General features: G+C 38.1%; 1 protein-coding gene across 2 annotated transcripts in view; it reads left to right on the forward strand.

Annotated features, from left to right (window-relative positions):
- The window catches only part of PDSS2 (decaprenyl diphosphate synthase subunit 2), a 122,742-nt gene that overhangs the window by 53,558 nt on the left and 42,895 nt on the right, over positions 1–26,289 (forward strand). For both annotated transcript variants that reach the window (XM_059833837.1, XM_059833844.1), the window contains exon 3: positions 22,322–22,520. In XM_059833837.1, coding sequence (XP_059689820.1) covers positions 22,322–22,520 — 199 coding nt within the window. The remainder of the gene's footprint in view (positions 1–22,321; positions 22,521–26,289) is intronic.

Below are 26,289 nucleotides of genomic sequence, written 5' to 3' on the forward strand. Positions count from 1 at the left end.
TTTTATCCTATTCTCCTGTTCTCTAGATATGTCAATTCATGAGGCAATTGACCTAAATGTATAAAAATAGTTTAGCTAGCTGCTTAGCTGGCATCTGTTTTCTTACTGGTACACAATGGAACGAAACTGATGCCTGCTACAAGAGAGCAATCTTTTCCAGAATAATGAGGATTACAATTTAGGTAGTTACAGGAACAAGGCTAGCATAGTTATATGGTGCTGCCTCTGGCCGGCATTGCCTCCAGCTTTAGCACTTCATTATTTGCAGGAGACGTGTTCTGCCCACATTAAGTTGGGGGTGTGGGGGTCATTGTATGCAAGGATATCATAGTAACTGCTGGTTGCCTTACGAGCCATGCTGAAGATAAGGGGGGGAAGTGTTATAAAAGTCTGCTTGGCATGCTTTACTCTGTACAGCCACCTCCCTATCATGTTGCCAGCAACCTGACTTTATTCCTATTGGTGGGGAAAAGAAGCTGGCTTTACTTCCAGCTCAGCACCAGTGATCCCTAAAGAGGATGAAGAGAGGTAGCAGTATGATAAACAGCTCTATTTCATCTGCTGGACAGTTTTCCTAAAGTTGAAACTTTTTGCGGGTCTCTTAGCCTTTAGGAAAATATTTCCTTTGCTACAGAAGCATTGCAAATGTAATGTTGAAGTGCAGTGCTCACTACAGACTGTGCAAGCATTATCATGTAAGGGTTGATGTCATTGCCCGTACACAAGCAAAGTGTGCATCCCATGTTCCCTTGAAACTCCTTCCTACTCCTGTGCCGAAGAGGAAGCAGAACTTGCATTTCAGTTTAGGCAGAATCTAGGTAATGATAATTTATCATGCTAATAGTATCAGAGAACTCCTTTGATGTGACACAGGAGCTTAGAGCTTCATAAGAGTTTTGAGATGCATTTCCTAACTGGTGGTTATACTAGAGTCTGACACTCCTCTCTGTTGCCTTCTTTCAGAGCAAAACTCACTTGGATAGTCAAGTATGCAGCTTGCTATTCTTTTGCTTTGCTGCTGGAAATGAGGTTTTTAATTGAAGCTCCAGGATCATATGGTTTCTGAACACTTACAGCTTTATGCTTCATAGTTGGAACTAGATTCTTACAGCTGAAGATACCAAGACTCGCATGGGCCCTCTCACTAAATACCCAAAGGGGTATCTCTTCCTGTTCATCTCTGGCACTGCCAGACACTACTGGCTGGGGACTGAGGAATCTCCTTGGCTTTATATTGAGTAATGAATTCCTCACATAGTCTCTATATTACAGCTTAAAACGCAAGTGACACCAAAGAACAAACTTATGCCATCTCTTCAGGCCTTAGCATCCTTGGCTCTAATACAGCAAGTTATTTTCTTCTCTCTCTCATGTTTTGCATCTTTTTTTTTTGCCATTAGTGCCAGTTTCAAAAATACCCTCTAGCACTGACATCCATTGAGTCAGCTCTGCAGATTTCCTTGGATGCTTGTCAGAGGTTTAAAAAAAACCATAATCCTTTTTTTAGTCAAATCTGCCTGTGCATTCACACTGGTGGATACTATGGCCATTGACAAGCAAAGACCTTTTTATTCTACCAAACTCTGCAAGTGTGTGTCTATGTGTGTTTAGATCAGAATATATAGAACGTACTATTTCAGATCTGTACTAAAACCTGGTAAATCCAGCAAACAGATCGCTGGATTGGTACTATTAATACTGGGCTCTGTTCCTGCCTCTTCTCCCTCAGAGTGATGCAGCTGGCCTTTAAAGCTCCAGGAATTCATTTCTTGCAAGATGAACGTGCTTTCCTACAAGAAGGTACTCGCTGGATAAACTTTACTCTGAATGAAAATTCTTTCTTTTGCTTGGAAGAGTGGTGGTAATACTGTAGCGACAGTGATCATGAACATATACTCGTTTTACTTAGTGTTGTAGTAATGATTTTGGAACCACCATTGATGCTGCTTCCAACAAAAGCCCAATTTAAGTGGAAGTTAGAAGCACCGTGTTATGGTGATGTGTCCTTTAGTCGGGTTCCAGTAGTAATTCTTACTAAGTGCCCTGGGTACCTTTTTTTGGAGAGACACACACACACATACCCCCCACAGTCTGATTTCACATGCTCTTTGTCATTGTGGCTATGCCAAAGTCATCTAGTTCTCATCTTCTCTAAAGGAACATTCATTTGCAACTTAAAGGTCTCCAAGAAATACTAGGTCTTAACCAGAGGGTTCATTCATGCATTGGTTTCTTTTCCTCTGGAACTTTCTTTGGTTGCAAAGAAGTCAGGAGGGGGTAGGCGTCATTCTAAGGACAGAGGACGTACTACTCTGTCCTTTTGCAGTTCCGTCTATCTTACTCCTAGCTTTTCTTTGCTAGATATATAAAAAAAAAAAAAGGTTTGCCTTAAGTTAATTTCCTTCCCCTGGATTCCAAAGAGCTTTATATCATGTTCAGAGAAAGTTCAACCTTCCATTACCCTCCTTTCAGGGTAAACCAGATGCTGCTGATTGTACATCTAGGTTCATAGGATAATTCAAGTTGGAAGGGATCTCAGGAGGTCTGTAGACCAACCTCTTGCTCAAAGCAGAGTCAGCAATGAGGTCAAATTCATCTAGTTTTCTTCATGAAGTCAGGTCTTTCAAGAACATAGTCTTCTTCACAAGGTGTTAATCAAAATGTGTTTTAAACATAAGTGAACTTTCTACCCACTACCTTTAGCCTCATGCTCTGTGTTTAATGCTGTAGTTGGTGTGCATTCATGAATATGTAGCTCGCAGAGGCCACACTGGTGTTGGCATAATCTAGCCTGTAAGGTGTCTTTAAGATTATTTGAGAACTGAAATATCCAAAGAACTTTCCATCCCAAGATTGTCAGAACTAGTAACGTGGGCTGTGTCAAGGCCTGTTATGAGAACACAAGCGTAAAGGTTTTATGCCACCAAAAGTTGCTTTGTATTAGTGGGGACGCTAGGAATCTCTTCCATTTCTCATAAGTGACAGCTCGCCATCTGCAGCTCTATTTGTTCTTTCTCCAAAACCCATGCCATGGCAGGCGTAACAGAGGTGATGCTGTGCTTGTTAGAGCAGTCTTTAATTACTGTATGCGTGAAAGGCAATCAGGCTGCCTCCAGGGAATTGAAGCTATGTGAATGATGATCCTTGGACAACTTCAGTTTGTAAAGGAAAATATAGACTAGTGTAGTGTCAAAAGTGTAGAAGTTATATACTGGCTTATAGTATGCTTTTAAGATTTGCAGTCTGCACAACTTTACACAAATGGATGTTGGTTTGTTGACTTTACTTCTGCATGTGACCTGGACTGCTGTTGAACTGGGATTTTATGAATGAGAGGGATCTGAAATGGCAATACTCTGCTTTGTGTATTTAGCGTAATAGTGTATGAGGTGTGAGCACACCTTCTCTGCAGATTGCGACAATGTAAAAGGTATTCCACTTTGAGTGATAAGCAGACTATATACTCCATGAGAATGTGCACCTTGGGCTTTGCATTTCCTGAGAGCTCCAATTATTGGCAAGTAGTCTCTGTCCTGTCCTTGTGAATGCGACCAAACGGCTGAGAGATGATAATGCTGTTCTTGACTCAGAAGACTGTCACATCTCCAATTGGAGTAGATGACTACAATAGCAAAGGGCTACCTTCTGGTTTAGGAACAGTTAATGTTACTCTGGCAAAGGAGGTCTTCCACTGTGTAAGCTATATCTTCACTTGCTCAGCTCACCAGTAAAGTTTACCAGCAAATTCTTTCTGCTGTAGACAAGCTTAAAGACATTTTGTAATTTTTCATAACTGTTTGAATGCTTTCCAACTGAAATGTGACTGTCTCCACATAAATCTATATTCAATTAATAGTTATATGCAAAGAAATCAGATAATCTCCCTTTAAAAGGAAGAAAGAAAAGTGCAAATCCATTACAAAGCCTCTTGGCTAATAAGCTATGGCAAACGTGAGTAAATTTTGGTGCAGGTGAGATTAATTGTATTGTTATGGTAGAAGTGGCACTTAGAGGTTGCCTTGACCTGTTTGCTACTAAATTTTTTAAAAGCCTTCTTTCTACCTTGCATGGTGTAGGTTTATCTGTAGACAAATTCTGTTTGAGAGTTATTGTAAAAGACGAAACTCAGATGGAATAAAATCAAAGAATGACCATACAAGTGTGATTTTGGTGCCTACAAAATTACAAAGAGCATGAGTGTGTGACTTTTCCACCTCATCTTCAGACCTTGCCCTTCCTTCAGTTTCTGTACTCTGAACTGTATAGTGTACTAACTTGGGAGATTGGATTTGACTGTTTCTTACCTTCATATTTTGAAGTAAAGAAATGATGCCTAACTTCATCATGGACTCCTGTCATGTGAAGACTACTTCCATATTTGTAGGAAGTTGGGGTTTTTTTGCCATTATTACTTGTCTGAGTTTACTAGTAGTGGAAAACTAAATTAGATTTACCCTGACCTGGTGCAATGCAGAGGGAGTGTCTGTGAGCCAGAGTTTGGGAGACTTCATGCTGCATTGCACCTCTCCCTGTCAATGATGTAAACCATGATAGAATGTGTTTAAACAAAATAAAAAGCAAGAAATAAGAAAGATGTAGTAAGACCAATAGCATATGTAGGAACTCGAAAAAGGCAGAGCTTTTTTCTTTTGTCTGCTGTAAGTATTCAAATTGCGAGTTTTAGTGCAGAATAGCTGTTGCACTTTCAATTCACACTGGCTTATTGCACACAAGCCCTGGGTCTCAGCTGCAGATATTGCAGAGATTAATCTTATTAATGGAACTGCTAATTGGTATTTGACTTCTAATTATAGTAACAATAGGCCGTAACAATCAATCCTCACCTTTACTGGGGCACATTAGGACTCTTTATCATAAAAATGATTTCCTTTGGGACTTACTGTTCTTATGCCTATCTTCTGAAAGGCTGGTTTTCAGCGAAGGTGCAGGATCCCAACTAGTATGTACTTTGAAAGCTTAGCTAATTAACTGGTGGAGAAAATGCATGGTCCTAAAATATTCAATATCTAAGTACATTAAGAAGTATGATGCTTTTGACAAAATTATTTGTTTGAAAAATAATGGGAAAAGTATCTCAAAATGTGAGTAGTGGTGTCTCTTATAATCTTTAAGAAACGTATAATTTTGTTTCCCAGTCCTTGGTAGCTTTCCCTTAGCTTGTAGTGAGAGGAAATCTAAGCGATTATTCTAAATTATTCTATTTAGTTTTTGCTCTCCGGGATAAATCCTGTGAGATTCTTCATCTCATTTACAAGATGAGTCTCAGGCGATGAAAAGCACATACAACTTGATTACATATTCTTATTGATCATCTTCCACCCACAACAATAAAAATCAACTCCAAATACAAATCTAACAATATTACTAATTCATTACAACCAGTACTTTCCTTCATTAACTTTTTATTGTTTTCAGCATACACAGCGTGTGCAAATACAGCAATTATGTGTTGAATAAGAAAAGGTCCTCTCCTTATGCTGCAGAATAAATCAAAAGGCACTGCATTAAAGCTAATCAAAGACTGTGCAGAGATATGGACTCAAATCTTGTTCAAAATAAGTCTGCTTAGCACTAGATAGCTGAGCAAGGTAGATTCAGTATGTACATTATAAAGGGCTTTTGTTTTTTAAAATTGAAGAAATTTTCAGTATCACAGAAAGCACAGTAGGGATGGCTTACCTTGGAGAAACCATAATGCTGTCTGTCTGTCCAGCCCACCCTTTTCCTGTGGAGCTTCCTCCTCCCACCGCTTGTGAAGCATGTACTGGGCTGCCAGGATGTGCAGCAGAGCGTACAAAACCAGAGCAGCACTGGTGAAATTCTGCAGTGGGTCAGGAGCAGCTGTGGGAGCAACAAAGTCCTGCCTTCACCCGAGTGGGAACTTTGCAAAGAAAGGCCAGATGACCTGTGGGTAACAAGACCCAGCACAGCCTTCCTGCGGCATGACATCTCTGCACACCAGAACGCTGCACCAGAGCTGTTCTTTGGTGGTTTGCTGTAAGATCTTTTCCTTGCAACAAATTTCTGCTTGAGAACTTTCACATTTTCTGTAATAAAAAATAAAATAGTATTTGTGAAGAGAAATCTCCAACCATCACCTAAGCACAATCCTGTGCTGTGATGAAAGCACACAACAGCTTCGGGGACTGCTTATCCCTCAGAACTGTGATGTCAATATGACCAATTGCTTCACAGCAAGTTCTTAAGTAACTGTATCTATGTAATTTATTTGTCCTACAGTCCCAAAATATCTCCCATGCTTTCCCATCTGCTGAAGTACCAGCTGTCATCTTCCCAGGCACAACCTACTAACTTCTCCCTTGACAAATTTTACAATGCAATTATGCAGTTCCAATACAAATTTCTGCAATACTTGGAAAATTGTAGCAATATGAAGTTAAGTATTACAAGGCTTACTGTACCAATTAATTTATTTTCTTAATATGATTCAATCAGTACTCTGATGTAATATAACTGAAGATACTACAAAATTTTTCATCTGCTGGGGTGGAATTGAGGAGGTCTTCATTATACTCCACAAGTATATGTATATAAAAATATGTACTGATCTTCGGCATATTTGGATATGTATGGGGAATATGTTCCTCCTGTGGTGGTAACAGATTGTTTTGGAGTTGAGTATAAATAGGAGTGGGCCTGACTGCTAATGAACGAAGCCCTCCTAGCTCAGAAGATACCCTTTTTTGCTTAGAGTTCATGAGACTATATAAAGACTATACAACATCCATTCCCTTCCATTTACAGTAATGGTATGTTCTGGACCCTGATCACGTTATACATTAAGTGAGTGAATATTTCTTATAATTTCACTGGTATCTGGCCTTCAACTTTCAGTAGATTTTCATATGGAATTTGACAGCTCTGAGATGCTTCTAAAGCAAACAATAATTAAAAAAACCCCAGCATATTAGGGCATTGTGTTGCTGGACAGAGAAGCTTGGTAATTTGTAATATATTCCAATATAAAGGTGGGCGTGTGAGTACATAAAGGTAGCAGGTAGACAAGGAAAATAGAAGGAAAGAGAGAGAAGTTGCCACTTACGGTAGTGCTATAGCCAGGATTGTTCAAGGTAATACATTTTCTTTGGCATGAAAAACAGGAAGAGAGGCAGGAGAAGATTGCCTAAGAACCTTTGTGTGGTTGTTTTTGTTGTTGCTGTTGTTGTTTTGTTGGTTTGTTTTCTTTCTGAAGGTGGGGAGAAAGGGTTCTAAGTTGAATTCTGTTAAAGAACATGAGATCAAAAATTCCTTATTTCAGAATGTTCTTCAGGGGATGACAGCTGGATTGGGAAAAAAACTTTTGGACTGACTGCCTTTTAAGTAGACACTGACTGTGAAATAAAAGTGCATGCTGACATCTTCATATGGTAGATCTTCATCTTCACAAGCAAAGTGGTTCTTTATTTGATGCAGTAATGGGAGAGAAATTACTAAAGAACAATAGCAAGAATTAACCTGATGAAAATGACTCATTAATAAAAATGAATCATCTTTGCAGAAACATTTTCAACGGGCACGAGATGGTATTTCAGTAGATTGGAATGGAGAATATTAGTCCTTGTTATGTTGCACCTTGGCTATTAGAATAAGAGGAAGGTTAAATTGTTACTTAAGTTAAAAGGTTTTAGGTATGGATGGATTGCAAGATTAGCAAGTCCAGATTTGGAGATAATGGTTGCATTCTGAGTTTAAGTTACTAGAAATATGTATGATGACAGTGATCAGTGATTTAAGAGGAGGAATAAGGAGTTAGAGAATTAGGGATAAAGATTTCAAGAACATGCATACAACATGGTATTCTACCTGTGTTGTATTTGAGAAGGTGCTTAGGCAGTCAAGAGAAATCAGAAAGATGATGGTTTTTTCCAGGGTTTGCAGCAAATGAAATTTCTGATCAGCACTGACAGTGTGATTATGGACCATGTTCCATGCGCATGATATTTAGGAGCTTGATTGCCCAACTCTTGAAGGCCATTAAAGTATTTGCAGTTGTAGTTTTTAATTTTTCCAAAGACTAGGACAAATTTCTGTAAATTTTTGTGGGAAGAGAAGATGCAGCCAAATAAATTATTCATCTAACATTTCCAGAAAGGGAAGAAACATAAGGAAGTTTCAGATACTGTATAATATTTCTGATTTCTTTCTCATAATTGTTATGTTTCACCAAAGCAGTGTTCTGTGGAAAGCTTACTTAAGTCTCTTATAGCTGAAATTTCATTCTGGCTTCTGATACCCATGCAACAAAACCCGTACAAAAAGTTCAGCTAAATTCATGTGCTGTCCCAGTCAGCAAATTGAATTTTAGCAAAAATACAGTGGTGGCTGCAAGCAGTAAATGATCCTGTTTTGTGGACTCAGGTAGGAATTCTGCAGAAATTAAGTTTGTTCTTGAAGGTGGTTTATTAGCATATAGCTGTCTCTCCACCATCACTCACTTGGGGTTAATGTTGCTTGAATTGGTTGATGTCATTTTACCCCTTATTAAAATGTGTAGATTGAATCATTCTGGGATGAAAGGACCAAAAAATGAAAGCAGGAGGTTTTCAGATATCTTGTAGAACTGCTGTAAATAAGGTAAAAAGAGATGGAAATTCTGCCAATGGTTTAATAGTAGGTAGGTTTTTTCATCAAAAGACACATTTTCTCAATATCACGCGATACTCCATTTGCATAAAATATTTACTAATAATAATGATAAAACTTTGCAGACATCGACAGCACCAAATGCTTGTTACTATGCTGATACGGTCCCAGAAGCAGCAGTCATTGCCTTGCTCCAAAAGGTTTATTATCCTTTCCCTGCTGGCAATTCTTTCAACACACCTGGTGTAAGGGCCGAGGTCTCAGAGAAGTCTGCCATCTCCCTTTAGCTATTAGTCTCGTGCCTTGTACATGGCAGGCAATATCCATCTGCTGCATACTTCTGCTTTGTGAAAAGCAAAAGCATTCCTATAATAAACCATTTTAATATAAGGTATTAATGTCCCTATCCAATTCTGAACGTTGAAAGTTCAGGAGGGGAGAGGAGAGCAGGTGTGATAACCATACTTTTAATTGCTGACTAACATAAATGCGGTTACAGCTGTTCAGAATAGGACAGGTTTCCTTAATAGCATGAGGTATCTGTGGTTGTGCAAGCAGTATATGTTTTGATATTTTTTTTCCTCTGTGAGTTGGATATTTATTGGTATTTCAGAATATACAATAAGTTTTATAGAAACATGATAAAAAAAATATTTATATATGTATAAAATGAACCCCAACCCTATCTGGTACACTGTGTTCTGGTGATTCACATTTTATTTTTTAATGCCTTTTTCCTGTGCAGTTAGACATATGAACAATCTATTCTCTTAATAGGATCGCTCATTTATCAGGTGTTCGTTGTTCACTGCATAAGAAAGGTTACCTTCTTTTCTCTCACATAAAAAGGTTCTGTGTATTTCAAGTATCATTAGTAGCAGAGTTTTAATGTCAAGGTTACTGCACCTTAACTTTCAGCTACATTGGATACAATTATAGGCAAACTCTTCAGAGATATTTCAGAGAAACACTTGGAGTGATAAGTCATGCTGGCGATCTCTGCATAGTTGACAGTACACAGCGATGGGAATTTCTGTTGTGTTGGTTCAAACTGTCTCGCATAGTCACTGCAAATAAAATGATCATCATGCTTCAAAGTTTTGGAGGGTTGAGAAACAACTAATATAAGGTAAGAGAAAGTATGGTCATAAAATTAATTGTTAGTAGCCCGTTTCTTCCATTTACCTGCAAGTGAGACCTTTTATTTCCCTTCGTACCCTTGCAGTTGGTTTTAGTGCAAGTATTTAAATATTTTGGTTAAATAAAATACAGAATAGTCAAAACTATTTTTAAACGATGAAGTGAAATTTGTTATGGAATAGATGCATGAGATATAATTGGAGGATACTTGTTGTTGAGGGCCTATAAAGCAAATCTGGGTAATCCTGGATGGATGGGCATTCTGGGTGGTGCTTAGTCATTCCAGCAAGTCTGGCTGACTCATGCTGCCATCATAAGGGAAGGAATCTTGGTCATTTCTGTAACAAAATATATTATTTTCTCCATCATCGTGTTCCTTTTGTTTTCTGCTTTGGTGACAGCACTGCCATCCAATCCACAAATTAATCCTTCAGTTCATACCTCATTTTTCAAGTTTTTTCATCAACGTACCTTATTCAGTTCTGAGTATCACTGTCTTTCCTTGCATCATGTGTCCTACCATCCCATTTTTTCCAAGGCCATGCTACAGCACCTGTTGCCAAAGATTTTGATCACCTCCTATCTTGCCTTTTTTTAGACTCCTGTTTGCAATACCTGCATCTTGCTCACTTAAGCCCAAAGGACGACCTTTATGCTACCTCCATTTTAAACTCTTCTTTTGGCTTGCTCTTCTTCCACAACATCAGGTTCAAATGTCTTATTTTTACCTTCAGTTTTTAAAAGTGTACTATTGCTGTTTTAAGGAAACAGTGGTTGTTTTGTTGTTTCTAGACTACTGGTAGTTGTGCAGAGGTGGGCTTGTTTGTGATCAGCTTTCTTGGAATTGGCCACTGGTCTTCCATTTTTGAGTCAACATTAGAGAATTTAAACCTACTCTGAATTGTCTGGAAACTTGGCATGAAAATAACTATATAAAACTTCTGCATGGTGTTTGCCATGTTCTGCTTAGACCTTTAAATTAGCCTGCTGCCCGTTGGATTTTATAATGAATCAGGGGCTTGCGTTTGTTTCACATTGCACAGGTTTCATATTTGTTTCATATTTGCTGCTGTCTGCCTGCAAAAATGCCACGTTGTTGGGGTAAGTAGTTTTGTCAGTAATAAAATTAACTGTACAAATGGCAGGTAGTAGAGCAAACTTGATGAAGAATATTGTTGTTGATAGAAAACTGTTTACTGTATTTAGTTATCAGAGTACCTGTTCAGTTATTGTAGACTTGCATTGCCTGGAATTAATGGAATTCTTTTTAATTTTGTAAGGTTTGTTTTTTGTTTTTTTAAGACCCTATTAAATAAAACATGCATTCTTATCTTTCAAAGGATTGCAAAACATGGATAAGATTTGTTGGCTAGTTTAACTAGGAAATTATCTAGGTGGGATTTCCAAACTGGAGATGTGCTGTTAACGCTGCTCTGCGTTCTTTAGCCACTGACTAAGCATTCACTGAGGATGCAGGAAGTCCAGGCTTGGCTCCCTCAAGTATTTGAAAGGATGCAGACCTCCAGTACTCCTTTATGTGAATTTTCAGGAAAATCCTTTTCACACAGGGATATAGGACACCTAGGTCAGGAACGCCCGAGTATGTAATGTCGTTTCCCTCCCAGTAACTTTGTGGAGCAGGAACTGGAGTCCAGGTGTCCCACCTTCCTCTCCTGTAATCTCTTGGAGGCTGATTGACTTTTTTCACTCTTTTGCCATCTGGCTAAATGAATAATTCAGCATGTTGTGTAACGGCAGAATAGCTCAGCAGGAGTGGCCGAGGAAGGAGGTGTAAGGATACCCTGGTGTTGTGAGCCGGGTGGCTGCCTTATGAGAGACCCAGATTTCTGAATGATGCTCTGCATGCTTCAAAAGAGGAGTTTGGACTGAAAAGCCAGTTCTCTGCAGTTGTGTTATCAGGCAGAACATCCAGTGCTCAAGTCCTCCCTCTCTCTTGCAGTTTTTTGACTTCCAAATGCTGGCTGTCACTTGGAGTGTGGGGGACATCTGCATGTTTTTAAGCAATAAACATAACCTCGCTTGTCCTGACAAATATTCGCATTTGCCCTGTTACATCTTTTCACCCACATACCTTCTATCAACACAGAAAGGCAGGAAAATAAATGTCTCCAGCAGTCATTTTTTTTTTCTAGCTGGAAGTCAACATACGCAGCTGGGTAGAAAGGTACTTTAAATCGTATCTTATAGGTGTTTTCTCAGAGAGGGCATTCTCGTTATTTGAGACAACTGCTTTTCCTACCTGCTGTGAAAGATGAGTTGCCATTTGGATGCTTGAATATTTCCGTGCTGTTAAAGCAGCAAATTGAAGCACAGGTGAGAAAATTCAAAGCCAAGGCTGAAAGTTCAATTTAAACTTTTAGTTTTAGTATTTTTGTCACTTGGTGTCACAACCTAACTCTTGTTTTCACTTAATGTTATTAATTAAGTAATACAGAGTTTGCTTATTTAAAATCAGCAATCTTTCTTCACGGCAAATGACAGTGAATGTCATTGTTTTTAGTATCCTGTGTTAGATAATAGTTGAGAGAATAATACATTCCAGGGACCTTTGATCCACCATTACTGTAACATAAAAATACAACTATTTTTTTTTTTCCTTCTGACCATAATGATTTTAACCTTGTGTACTAATTTGAATGGGCTTGTGGGGGCAGAGTCTTAAATGAGACACAAATGAAGGAAAAATTGCTAATGCTGCCACTGTATATCTAATGAGCACTGTGTAATAAACCATAACCTTTTCACCATTTCTGTGGAAAATGGTGTGATTATTTTGGATCGCTGGCCCTTTGTGTATGGCTCATTACCATCTGGCATAATGTGTATTGATATAGCCTGTAATTGTCAACTCTTATTTGACATGCTGCCTTTAATAAATGTGACTTGCATGGCTAAAACCCCCTAATGGTTATATGGAAAACTGTAATTAAAGAAAATATGTATACTTAGGTAAAATACACACCCTTATATACATAAAATAATTTTGTAGATGGTCTCTGTTTTTCTTTATTTCCTGTTCTTTGTGGGAATACTTGCATGTATTCCCAGGTTAGTACAGTGCCAAATACAATGCATTACCAATGTGGATACCTACATTTGTGAAGACAGACATGAATCCTGAATGTAGGTTGTTTCCTCTAGCAGAACTTGTCTAAAATGAATTTTGAAATGTTTGTTTTCTACGTGCAGTAAGGTAGAATTAAACTCAATATACCTGTGCTTCCCAGCCTGCTGGTGGCTTTGGATGCTCCTGCGCTGGGAATGGGAGGTAACTGTAATGGACAAAGTGGCTCTGGTTTTGATGTGTCTCCTGAATAAGGTGGCAGAAATAAATGCATTCAGAAATCCCAGTGCTGAAAGCCTCTATACCTCCTTAAAAGAAAATGGGCTGCTGGCCAATAGTAAGTTTCCAGATACAGGGACAACATGAAGTGCTGCCAAATCTAAGTTGTCTTTTGTTTATTTTCTGAAAAGTTTCCTTCCCTTGGCTTTACAGTCCATGAATAGCTAAGAGACATAATTTTGCTAGTTAGATTGGCTTGCAATACAGAACAGGCCATAGGATTTCCCCAGCTTTAATCAGCTCTAATACTTCTGCTTAAGTGGAATTTCATCAGGTGTTGTCTTCAATTTTGCCAGTGTTGGCAAGTCTGTCATAACTCTTTGTAATACATTTTTGGAAAGTGCCTTCACCTGGATCTTATTTTGTCTTTGCTTGGTAATATTGAGTTTTTTTTTTTCTCTTTAATTTGTTTTTTATAGTGTAGATACTTAAATCTTCTCGAAATGGCTGCGACCAAGTCAATCTACAGATTCAGTATCAGCCTTCTCCTTACATGAAATAGATGTAGTTTCTCGCTTTGTATGTTTTCTGTTACTCTGATTGTTAGTGTAACTCTTCTCTAAACTTTTTCCGGCTTTCCCAAATTCTTCCTGAATGAAGTTTCCCAGTAATGATTTTTACTGGCATTGGAAACCCAGGGTTGGCAGAAACACTACTTTTGCTGGTATTCTTCCCTTAAGTCATCAATGGATCCTGTTAGCCTTGTTGACCACAGTGGTATCCTAAATCTTAGCAGATTATCTGGGGTGCTCTGTTCCTTCACCCTCTTTCCACTCTTTTCCAAACCTCGAGTGCTTTTTTCCTGAAAGAGTCCCTTGTCCTGTATGTATGTGGTCTTCTTTCTGTAACTGTAGCTCATCTTTTGATTAATCTTCTTCTGCAATGCATATTTTTACTTGAGTAAAGCATATTGAACCAGCTCAGTTGACGCTGTACTGAGGATGATTCATTCTCTTTGCTGTTTATCAGCTGTGTCATTCCTTTTCTGTTGCCTTCCCTCCCGAGCACAAGTTCTCTGGACCTACTGACTATAAAATCTTAACCAATGCTGCTGTTCGTCAGCATTATTATTCACTACTGGGCTAGAAGATAATTATATCTGGTTGTGTAAATGTATTGCTTAAAAATATAACAGGCTTTCTAAAAATCCCTTGCCTTTGTGTTGTTGTGTTTCTGTCCACCCTTACCTAATGGACCAATGCAGTTCTTAAAATTCTTTGTGGCTTTGAGGGTTTTTTTAGTATATCCTTTTTAAATTACCTTTGCTCAGCTTACTGTCCGTGTCTGCATTTTCTCGTCCGTTCCTTTATCAATTTTCTTCCTTGCTTTCTCTGATTTGCATTTGTTGCTATCAGTTTTCCCGTTTGTTTGAGCTAGAGAGGGAGGTAATTATAGCTGGTTTGGCTTTGTCCAAGTCACGATTTTTTGGCTTTTTGTTTTGTTTTTAATCAGCTTAGTTTTTTTAACTGGGGAATTGTGGCTTTTTGATCATATAGGAAAATATTCTTGAATAGTTTCCATAAACTATTCACATTTTTCTGTTTAATTTATCTAACTGATTCAGCTTGTTTTATCATTGAAAAATACCACTTATGTGTAATATTATATAATTCTGAATATTATAAGTTGTTTTTATAAAGAATGTCAGTATACTGCTATGGTTTTGATTATATTGTTTTCATATAACAAATGTATTGAGATCATGTTCACTTGTACCTAAATTTTTAGTTCTGATATGAACTCTTTGTAGCAAATTAAAGTTTTAATAGAGAATTCAAGTTGAATGCAACATTTCTTGAGCTAGAAAATTTTCTTTTAGAAATTCAAGATAGTGGCAATACATTATATACCCAATATACATTATTCAAAGTAAATTTTCATGTAGTATCTGCATCTTTATTTACATAATGAGAGAAGTAGCTCTTTAAAGAAGGAAACATCTTAGCTTTTGATATGACTTGATATAGTACTTGGTATGGTCTATATAGCTGTTAATATAATCTATAAGAGACACCGACTAGAATTTCCACTTGTCTTTTATTTATTAGAAGTTTAAGTCTTGATAATTACCTTATAAAAAGACAATATCGCATTTGACAGCTTTACTTCATTTTGGAAATGTGAATCTTCCCATTGGGATAGCCAGTGGTTTTAAAATGGAAATTATGGTATGTGATTTTAATAATGCCAAATTTTAATAAATTTGAGAATATGCTTATAAATTAGTATCTCTAGTTTTTGTTACTAATTTCTTAGCATCGGTGTTCAAGTAATCCAAGAAATCTCTTTTTCCAGATACCTTTCTTCAGGCGAATACTCTTCATTTTTTCTTTGGTTTGATTTGTTAAGTTTAAGATAGCCAGCCCTCCTTGAAAAAAAAATAAAAACAAAGGAAACCATAAAACCTAAACTGTAAAGTCACTGTAAAGACACCTAGCAGTGTAGAAAGGGTCTCTAAGAAAAGGAAAAGTAATTGATACCTCCCTTCTTAACACTTTCTAGTGTGTGTGAAATCTGTAATAATGGAAGTAGAATGTGAAGCTATTTAAGTTTCTAGTATCCTTGTCTATGGGGCTTAAAGAACATAGCTAGGCTTCCTACCACGTCTCACATCCGGTTTGAGCAATGCAGATGTTCTTTTAATACCTGTCCCTTGCAAAATGTCCTCTGCATCCTGCTTGCTATAAAAGCCCTAAAATGACAGGGACTGTCTTTACAGCGAGTGTATCTGGATTCTTACCTTGTCAGCCCAGCCCGCCTGCTCCCGATCTGTTCACTCAGCTGAATTGTCACTGGTTTTCTGGATCGTACAATGGTTAGATACTTCTTACTGTGCAGGCTTCCTCTTGATGTTCTCTTCTTTATTGGTCCCAGCCTGCATGTCTATCTCCAAGTCCTGGAAAAATCAGTTTGACTTACAGATGCTGGTGGTATTCTTCTGCTGGCTTCTCTGATTAACACTTTATTTTTTAAACTGAACTTGGGGTAGTGATTCTCACCAGATCTTTGTCTAGATTCTCTCACCTGCTTCCCAGAATGGATGCTTTTGCTTCCAGGCTGGGAATATTTTTCTTTTCAAGATCTTTTCAAGAATAAAGAAGGAAAAATACATGAAGGACTACAGGTAGAAGTTTTACTTCAAAAACTTTGTGATGCTAGGAAGGGAAGGAGTTGGAAGAGGTAAGATATGTAGCCAGTTTAAAAATAAATTGATTGACAGGAATGCAATTAAACAGCATACTCAATACACTTCATAGAATTGATGTCTTTCAACTTCATTTGTCCCTTAGGTGGAAGATGCCCCTTACAGTAGCTTAGTGAGCAAGATAGGAGGAACCACAGAAGTCTTAGTCTCTGACCTTGTTAAAGGGTAGCAGTGGGTAGATATTTTCTGCTGGATAACAGATACATGAGTCATGGTCATGCAATGAATATTTGGTACTGTGCTTAAGTCTGCTGCTTTATCCTGAACATTTTTCCTGTTAGTGAAACCACGGGACCTGCCACACATCTTGACTGATTTAAACACCTCCCCCCGCCTTTAATTTCTTGTAAAAGAGACTATACACAGAAGATGAGAATGAGACTTTCTATCACCATGATGCTATTTGTTACTCGCTGTACATTGTTCCTTTAATCATGGTTTTATTATCCATGGCATTGACTTTGACAAGTGAATGGAAAAAAAGAACTGTAAAAATCACTGCCCTTTCTTGTTGTGTAACTAAGTGGGTTATCTCGGTGCAGCACAATGGCCAGAGCATACAGGTTGAATTTGAATTTAGCGTATGCACCTTCTTGCCTTTACAAAAGTTTTTCTTTCTGTTTATTGGTTACAAAAAGTAAAATAAAATACCAAGTTTTGCCCAAATACTTCGTCTGTGCTTAAGATTATTTCTTTAATTCCTTAGTTAATGCTTTTTCATATGTAATTTTCCACTAAAGAATATTTCATTTTTCAGATCGTAGGTATATATAGATTATTATAGTTGTCACTAAACTGGAATAGATGCTGGCATTTTTTAACGTTTTTTTAATTATTTTTTTTAAAATCCTGAATGCAAGGCTATTCATTCAAATTAATCCTTTGCATTTTGAAGGGAAGCTATTGGGTTGACAGTCACAGAGGAAATGTTCAGATCTTGGGTGTATACTGTTAGTCACTAATTCAAAGGTTCAATGATAAGAGTTCTTAAAGAATTTTTGATTTATCAATTTCATTGTCTTTGTTCATTGCAGTTGCTTTCATTGCTGAAATTTTTAGAATATGTATTTTAGTGGCTAATATAAGTCTTTGGCCCGTTTCTGTGAAACGGACTACTGTGAAATGCCTACTATTAACATTTTAGATTATTAAATGGTTCTTTGCATAACCTAACATCCTTTGAGAGGGCCAGTGTATTTCTGACAGTTAGCTGGTAATGAAAAGTAAACTGACTCAAGTTTTCTTGCTGTTACTGAGAGCTTGAGTTTCCATTGCAAGTATTGCAAAGGAGTATTTAAGCTGAAGTACTCTTTTGTTCACAGCGATACAATTGAGGTATTTAATGTTTCTATTTTATCATATGTTTTGCAAAATGCTATTATTTCTTTTTAGAGATTGTACTGGCTAATGTTTCATAGCTGCAAGCCTTTAAAGATAACACAAACAACGAAGAGGGAGTTCAGGATGACAGGAAGGAACACTGCAAAATTCATTTTAAAAGGTTGCATAGGAAATTTCCTATCAAAACCTATTTTGTTTCCACAGAATTTTGTTTCAATATTTTGCCAATCCCCCTTGCCATTTCATATAGTTTTGTGTAGGTTTTAAAATTTCTGTTGAAATCTGTATGAGATGTTCATCTCTGTAATAAGACCATTAGTAATGGTGATACTGTGATGAGGCAGACTCCCAGGCATACAAATAGGGAATTTTAATCCCAAACAAAATTGTGAAATGCGTTTTTTGAGATAGAAGCATATTTACAAAGTTTCTCCATTAGTTCTTCTTTTTTCTCTATAGATGTGGTACTTGTATGAGTGTGGGTTTTCTACAAAACTGGTATTCCTGGCATTGCAGCTACTGCATTAGTTTATAAAGGCAGATACAAAAGATTTCTTGAAGTCCGCTCAGCGGTTTATCAAAGTTCACCAGAACATACTTGAATGTCAAAGATCTGTGTGACTTCATTGGGGGAGGGGAACAAAGAGGAAGAGTAGAAATTGCAGTTGATTTTCTTGTTGTAGGATCTAATTGTCTATATAACTTAATTTTGCATTTTTCTAGTATTTTCCTGCAAGTTGGTGTTTGGTAGTCCTAGAGTCAATATAGCTCCAATTGACCTTGCTGAAGAGTTTTTTAATTATTTGTGAAGTTACTGTTTCCTTTGTCCTTTCCAGGGTGGCAGTTGCAGCTAAGGGATACTTTCTAGCACGCATTTTACAGAGATTTAGGTTACTTACGCTGGTACTAAAAGTGCAGGAACAATGAGTCAAGAGCAGAAAAACAAGAGGCAACTTACATGCTGCTCCCTTTTACATGCAACAGGCAAGAAACATCTGTGAATTCAGATTTTCATGAAGTAAATAGTAGGGTGAAAAAAGAGGAGAGCCAGGAACAAGTCTGAGGATCTCGACAAAGACTGGGAGACCTGGGGGAAAATTATTCACTGAAGTGGTAGATAGTAATTGACTTGAAAGGGCAATGAGCCAATATGTCCTGTTGTCCTGTTTACAGAAACAGAGGTTGTGGAGTCTCCATCCTTAGAGATATTAAAAAGCTGCCTGGACATGGTCCTGGGCGACTGTCTCTAGGTGGCCCTGCTTGAGCAGGGGGGTTGGGCCAGATGACCTCCAGAGGTCCCTTCCAACTTCAACCATTCTGGTATCCTCTTAGTTGAGGAGGGGAGAAGGGGCTGTATTTCACAATTAACTCTGCTTAAATAACGCATCTAACAGTGGAACTTGTGCCTGTTTGACTGTAACCCATCAAAACTTCTTAGTAAAGGTCCCCCAGGTACTGTCCAAGCCTCTGTACCACCCTCTTTGGAACAACATTACTGCACAGGGGTTGATTTTTGGAAGGGGAGAAAGAAAAGGAGATTAAGGGATGTGTGGAGCTCAAAATGGTATCATCTCTTGAAACGTGATGCCTGTAAATGGAGTCTCTGGGGCAGTGGGTGGTGGTTTGCAGGGAGTTTTTCCTTTGGTGGCGAAGGCCGTGAAAGACAGATGGAAGTATTTTGGCATTTTGTGAAAAAGCGTTCCTTATTCATATCCTGCTTCCATTTAGAGACTTAGTGCATTTTAAAAATGTTGACTGTTTTCTCAGTACTACCTTGCTATGTAAGTAATTCTTGTGGCAACTGCTTCTTTGTTCTGTGAACATGGTCTCTGGAGCGGAAACAGGGTGAAAGCAGTAGGAGTTCGTAATCCTGTTGCCCTCTTGTTTCCACTTCTGTACTCTGTCATCTGTTGTTGTAAGGCCAGCATTGCATAAACATTAATTTTTTGTATTTTGGGATTAGCTGCTTTCAAATACAAAATTATTTAATCACAGAATTGTGCTTCAGATCGAGAAAGCGGTATATAGTATTGCTTTAGCCAATCAATAGCAACTTAATAACAGTGGGGAGGTTTGTGTTGGATGTTTTACAGAGTCATGTCAAGAACCCTCCAGTATCCGTAGCAGCACTGTGGACTTCTTGGTTGTGCCTGGGTATTATTGGAGTTAGCACAAAAAAATATAAATCTCTTGCCTGGGATTCTGCAGTAGCTTTGGTTCTTAGATTTTTAGGTTGCTAGAGAGAGAGGGTGGAAGAGCAGTGTGTAAGATCAGAACTGGATGCAGATTATCTGCCTAATGTGGTTCTCGTTAGCAGAAATAATATGGATACCTTTTGGAGAACAAACGGATTACAGAAAAAGAAATGAAACATCCAGATCCAGAGCATTTGGAAAGCATGACACTGATGTATTTGTGTAACCTTTTCATGAAGAGCAATGCTGAAGTCAGAGGGGCTTTTGATTTCCTTCATCAAAAGCTTATTAAATGAAGAAATAGGACAGTTGTTGTTTTGCTTCGATAGTTGGGGGTCACAGAGGCAGGCCTGATCTCCTCAGGATATTAATGCCTGCTTTCAGCTGGGGGAAATGAGCCATCGCTTGAGTTAGCTGCAGCTTTATGTGCTCGTCACTAGGGATCCCCATATGTCCTGGGATCTGCAGCAGTCGGAAATGGCAGAGCTCGGCAGCAGGGAGCAGAGGGCTCTCATTGCTATTCATAACAGGTAGCTCGGCTCAATCTGCCCAGAGCAAGTCTGTTTAATGTTGATCAGCTGTCCATCTGATAAACCGAATTGATATGGACGTTTCCTCCAAGGGCTGCCCTGACAATGACAGCAGGAGCATCGGGATGTCTTGTTAGTCTTTTTCTCCGAGCTTGAAATTTTATTAACCCTTTGTTAGAGCCGAGCCAAGCGTGATTACAATACTGAGGCTGTAGGTTGCGTGAGTTTCTCCCTCGCCTCTTTGAAAAACAGCATCAACCTTCAATTTTGTTGTCTACATGGAGAATGGCTAGCTGGTTTGTTTTCAGATTGTTTTTCTCTGCAGGGAGCAAAAATTGTGAATTATAAAGGCAGCTTTTAAAATAACTTAGTTTTTTTGTGTGTGACAAAATACATTGGGAACCTCTGTTTATCCTCTCCTCCCAGCTCATCTACCTTTTGCATGCCTGCCTAGGCTGTGTGGCTCTTCTCGCTTGCTAATTGTCACGGATCACTGGCCTGAAACATTTGCTGCTGGGGCTCTTCACAGGTCAGATATATTTGGGTCAGAAGGTTACTTTAGATCAATATCGTTCGGGGTGGGTGCAGTACATCTGTACTGTCCAGAGGAAACAGTATGAATTTACTCAGTACTGTGCCAGTGCTGAGGCAGAATCTAACCTAAGCATGTATCAGCAGGTATATGCATATGTGAAGGTATGGAGCAGTTTGGCTACTCAGTGAATCAGTGCTTGGCCACTTTTGAATAAGCACAGGCAGCATAACATGCCTTTGTACTAGGTTGCAATTTAATTTGGACTTTAAGGCCTTTCAGTCATCTGTCTAGTTGACAGCATGCATTGTGGTTTCACTCATATGTGAAGTCTCCATGACATAAAGGGAACTGCTTGAGTCAGAAAAGATGTAAATGTGCTGAAGATTTCCTAAGAGGCGAGCCTGTGTCTATCTAGGTTTGCAGCATTAAGAGGGTGATCCAGTGCATTGCTCTGTTCCCCCCTCCGCTTGTCCCTGCTCAGTTATAATGTCTGTTCATCGCCCTGTTGTTGTTCTGAGCTAAGGTTACATCTCTGGGCTCCTTGGAGTGACAGTTGCGAAGTATTGGGGGCTACAGGCTTGAATTGCGGGAGGAGGGGAGGGGAGGGCTGTGCTAATGACTCTTCTCATGTCTTTTCCAAAAAATGAAAATAAATAGAGGGCAAGCCTCTCACAGGGATTTGAATGCCCTAAATTCAGAATGTAGCACACTGTGTGTTAGGTTTACAAATCACTTCTTATTCCATCTAAATAAAATTGGGACTGCCCTTTTGCTGGATAGTCACCTTTAGTTCTTCTGACTAAAACAGCCAGTGAAACATCATTAGTACACAGATTTAAAATGTTCAGCTGTTTCTCCTCTCCCCCCTACGCCCTTCCCCCTTGGTATTATTGAACTGCAAGGTATCCTGTTATTAATTTAACTCTAATTTGAGCAGTCATTGACTGCAGCATTCTTACAGTTTTTGGATCAGCTTGCTTAAGAGTCCCATGCTGATACGTCCTTTGTTCCTTCCCATCAGTACTTTCTGCTTGGCATTTTCTTCATGTCAGTGTCCCTCAAGCTTCTAGAAGACAAAACAAAAAAAGAAAGCAGCATGAGGACTGTATTGATTACTTAGCTTTTTTTTGTGAAGGCGTTCAAACAAAGGACAGCATTCCTCCAAATGGAACCTGTGGTACTTGCGGCTTACCTGGAAATAGTGATATTTCTCTGTGCTTAACACCTCCTGGTTGTGGTTTCTAGAAGTACGTAGAAGAGCTACATGATAATTCATGAGATATCTGTTTAGCACATGCAGTTGTGGGGGTTCCCCCCCCCCCCCCCCCAAGAATCTATATTTTATTCATAGCATCAAAAATAATTGTACTTTTTCTTTGCTTTCAGTCAAAGAAGTCTGGCTGAGATTACGGAACTGATCCACACTGCCTTTCTGGTGCATCGTGGAATAGTGAATATCGGTGAGCTCAAGTCGTGTGATGGCCCGCTGAAGGATATGCAGTTTGGAAACAAAATGGCTGTTTTGAGTGGAGATTTTCTTCTAGCAAATGCTTGCACAAGCCTTGCGCAGTTGCAGAATACCAAGGTAAAAAGAAAAAAATTCTTCTACTGCCAGAGCAAGTAACTGTACGTGAGTCTTCCAAAAGAGAGGTCCTTTAAAAAATCATCAGTTGTGATATGTATGTATATATGGAACATCCTTTAAAAATCAGCATACTTACATTGTAGCTGTAGATGGATTGACAGGCTGCTGCTGCTGTGAACATGTTTACCACTGTCCTATAGAATTACTGTGGTGAGGCTTTTAGTATACATTCTGAAACAGCATAGCCATAGATAGTAACGGATGAGTGTTTAATTTGGTGACTTTAGCCTATATGCAGTGGCATTCTCATGACATGTCAGAGTACATCATCTCTGGCAGACTGCCAGCTGAAGACATGTTTGATTTGTTATTTTGTTTTACCTTGTGCTTTGTGAAAGGTTTGTCTGTCTTAGGCAATTCTTGGGGGGAAAGGCTTCATTTCTTTGTCTACACAGTGCTCAGGTGACTTTTTACTCTTAATGAAATTATTTTGTTAGGCATTTGGACACCTCTGAGTATTGGATTGTCCTATTAACGTGGCTTCTAAAGGGCAGCTGCAATCCAGCTGCTCAGCCAAACTGTTTGAAACTTTACAGGGAAATGTTTTTCATGACAAATGAATTGGATATATGTATGATCTTAGAAAATGAGACTGATGGAGACCTTAAGAGATCATCTCTTGTAGCTGGTTCTTCTTTTCCCCAGACAGGATCAGCTACACCAAATCATTCTTGACACATGTTTGTCTAGCTTGTTCTTAAAACCTCCCGTAGCGGAGAGAGATTCCTGGGCATCCCTGTGCCAGTCTAGTGTAACACCCAACTACGTGTGTGGCTGAAGAGCTTGGTGTGCTCTTCCAGTGGAAAGAGAGGACAGTTCTTCTTTGCAGGGGTACTTTTTATTTGTCTGAAGATTGCTGCCATATCATAATGTAAAATAAATGTTTGTCATGCGTGCAATTGTCAATAATCGACAATTTTAATCCTGAGCTTAAAGAGTCTGTTGTTTTTAGATCCTCATGCTAAAGCTCCTCATGATGGTAATTGAGTATGTCTATACTGCTTTGATCATTTGTGACAGTTTCTCTCAAAAGTGGTATCATTTGTAACATAGAGCTGAAATTCAGGAGAAGAGACAGAAAATTACATGTCAATCTGCTGGAATAGTGGGTTAAGCCATTATGGTGATAACTGGTAGTAAGTATTAAAAAAAAGTTTTAAATAGTGCAAAATGTTAGTTACACCATAACCAAAATGGGGTACAATTGATTTTACTAATTATTGTTGTTTTGTATATGATTTGGGTTTTTTTTCAGTACTTAGTAAGATTCTCAAGACAGACCAAAGAATTTAACCCTACATCAATTTTTTGTCTCAGCATAAGAGGAAACTTTTATAAAATGTAGCAGCTATTACTTTGCATTTAGTACATCATTAAGTATTGCAGCAGCAATGTATAATCCCTGAAGACTTGCCAGGAAACAAGCCTACAGTGAAGCACAAGTGCAAAGAAATACTTTTTTTTTTTTTTTTAAGCAATCATTATACTGCATGTTGGAAAATTCTGCCAAAACATTTTAGCACTTTTTTTCATTTTTCTGACATCTAAATACTTTCATAGCTTCTACATACGATAAGTGGGATGCCATTATGGAAACTGATTGACTTAGTAAATTATTCTTTTTCATATGTCTAACCCTACTAGCAAAGTTAGAAAAATTGAAGTACAAACTATAGAAATCTCTTGACAGGTGCAATGATTTAAACATACTGTATTTATTCTTTTGTAAATGACGAATTTTCAAATCTGGCATCTGTTTTTCAGCAGTGTGAAATAACTGTGACTTTTTTCCTTCAAAATGTTTTGTTTTCTTTGATGTAAAAAGTAAAAATCACAGTAGTGCTTTTTTGCTGGCATTTATTTGGTAGCTCAGCAAATTGTCTAATGGAATTAGCAGCATTATATTGTACGTGGTACTGACCATGGTAGGCTATAACCTCTATAGACATGTATAGCTGTTGTATAGACTAGAATTTAAACTAAAGGGGATTTTAACATGAACTGAAACCACTGCTACCAAGATAATTTTATTGTGCTGTTTAAACTCTTGTCTAAGCTTGTCTATGATGCATTTATCTCTGTGCTTCTCTCGGGGCTGACAATTAGATGTGAAATTCTGTAGTCGTAATGAAATGCAGAGCTATTTTATAATTGCCAAGGGTGAAATTAGCAAAGTCAATTATTTTCCCTTAGGCTTTTCCCTGTAGATATTAAAAGGCTGCAAGGTAATTGCCTTAGGTAACGCTTTGATTTTTAAATAACATTAAATATAGGAATTGTTGTTGTTAATTCGTAGTAATTTTCCTCTTCTTGCAACTGTTGTAGAATATAACTGTAATGATGTTAACAAGATTCAAGGCTCAGCATTTATGGGTTTGGGGGTTTCTTTTAATCTAGTGCTCATACGCCTCGTGTGTTTGCTGAAGTTATGCGAAAGAAGTGTATGGGGGGGTGTTTTGGGGTTTTTTTGGTATCTGAGGTACAAGGACTCAAGATTTCTTGAAAAGTCGGTTAGGAAGCCTCCTGTAACACAATTCTGCTGTTGTGCTGTTATGAAGTCATCTAATTTTTTTTTTTGAACACACATAATAATTCCGAAGAAAGCATTCTCATTTTCTACTTTGTGAAATTATAAGACATTAATTATGATTACAAAGTTGTATTGACTCAGGCTTAAAATAAAGTACTGAAGGGCAGATGCAACTGCATGCTACATTTTTGTAATCATAGCAAAGTTCTACATTTATTCGGATAATAAAAACTGTTTAAAGTAAACAGTAATTTCTTAAATAAACTTTTATAGCTACAAAGCATTAGATTGCTCAGATCACATGTATTTACAGGTCTTTCGTACATTCGTGTTAACTTTTTGATCACCTTTTATAAACTATCCTTTTTTTTGGTCTGCTTTGTATTTTGGAAGGTGGTTTTTCTTGGCCTGCTGATTGTGGTGATAAATTATGTTGTTGATTGAAGATAATATGGATATAACCTTACTTTAGAACTGCATCCTGTAGCAGTTTGGCCATTGCTAATCCATGGATTTTAGAACAGAATTGAGGCCCAAGAGGAATTAGGCTGGGATCTTTTAGTAGTTGGTATATCGGCAGTGGGTTTAGGAATGGTGAGCCTTTGGCAAGGAAGGACATGGTTGCTTTTTGCTACTTAAACAACACCACAGTAATGCCTGGTAATGTGCTGATTGGGGTGTGTTTGTATGGGGTGATGCGGTTATTTTGATAGGTTTTCTCGTTTTGGGGTTGCAGTGTTTTGATACTAGGATTGTGATAAGATATTTGTAAAAGTCATCATAACCATGTAGATGTGGGCGAGACGGAAAAGTGAATTATGTTTGCCTAACAAAATAAGGTACCTCCCAACTATCCTGTGGGATATGTGATCATATGCAGTTATAAATAAGTATGTGAATAAATTAAGCAGTGTAAAAAGATATGTTTAAAGGTTGGTCCTTTGTTGCCATCTGAAGGTAATACATCTTTAACATTTGTTACCTCACTTTGCCTAGCAAGGATGGGAGGATGGAACTGCTAACAGCAAGTTTTGTTGCATGAAACTGCTGCTTTGACTCTGGTAGCAAAAAGTGTTAGTTTTGTCTTTGATTTCTGCTTAAGTAACTTTCACTTCCTGTAATATTTTTAGAGTGGCATTCAGATGCAAACATAGCAAAAGTAACAAGCATTAATTGGCA

This window comes from Gavia stellata, chromosome 2, assembly GCF_030936135.1.
Source record: "Gavia stellata isolate bGavSte3 chromosome 2, bGavSte3.hap2, whole genome shotgun sequence".
In the NCBI taxonomy this organism is placed as follows: Eukaryota; Metazoa; Chordata; class Aves; order Gaviiformes; family Gaviidae; genus Gavia; species Gavia stellata.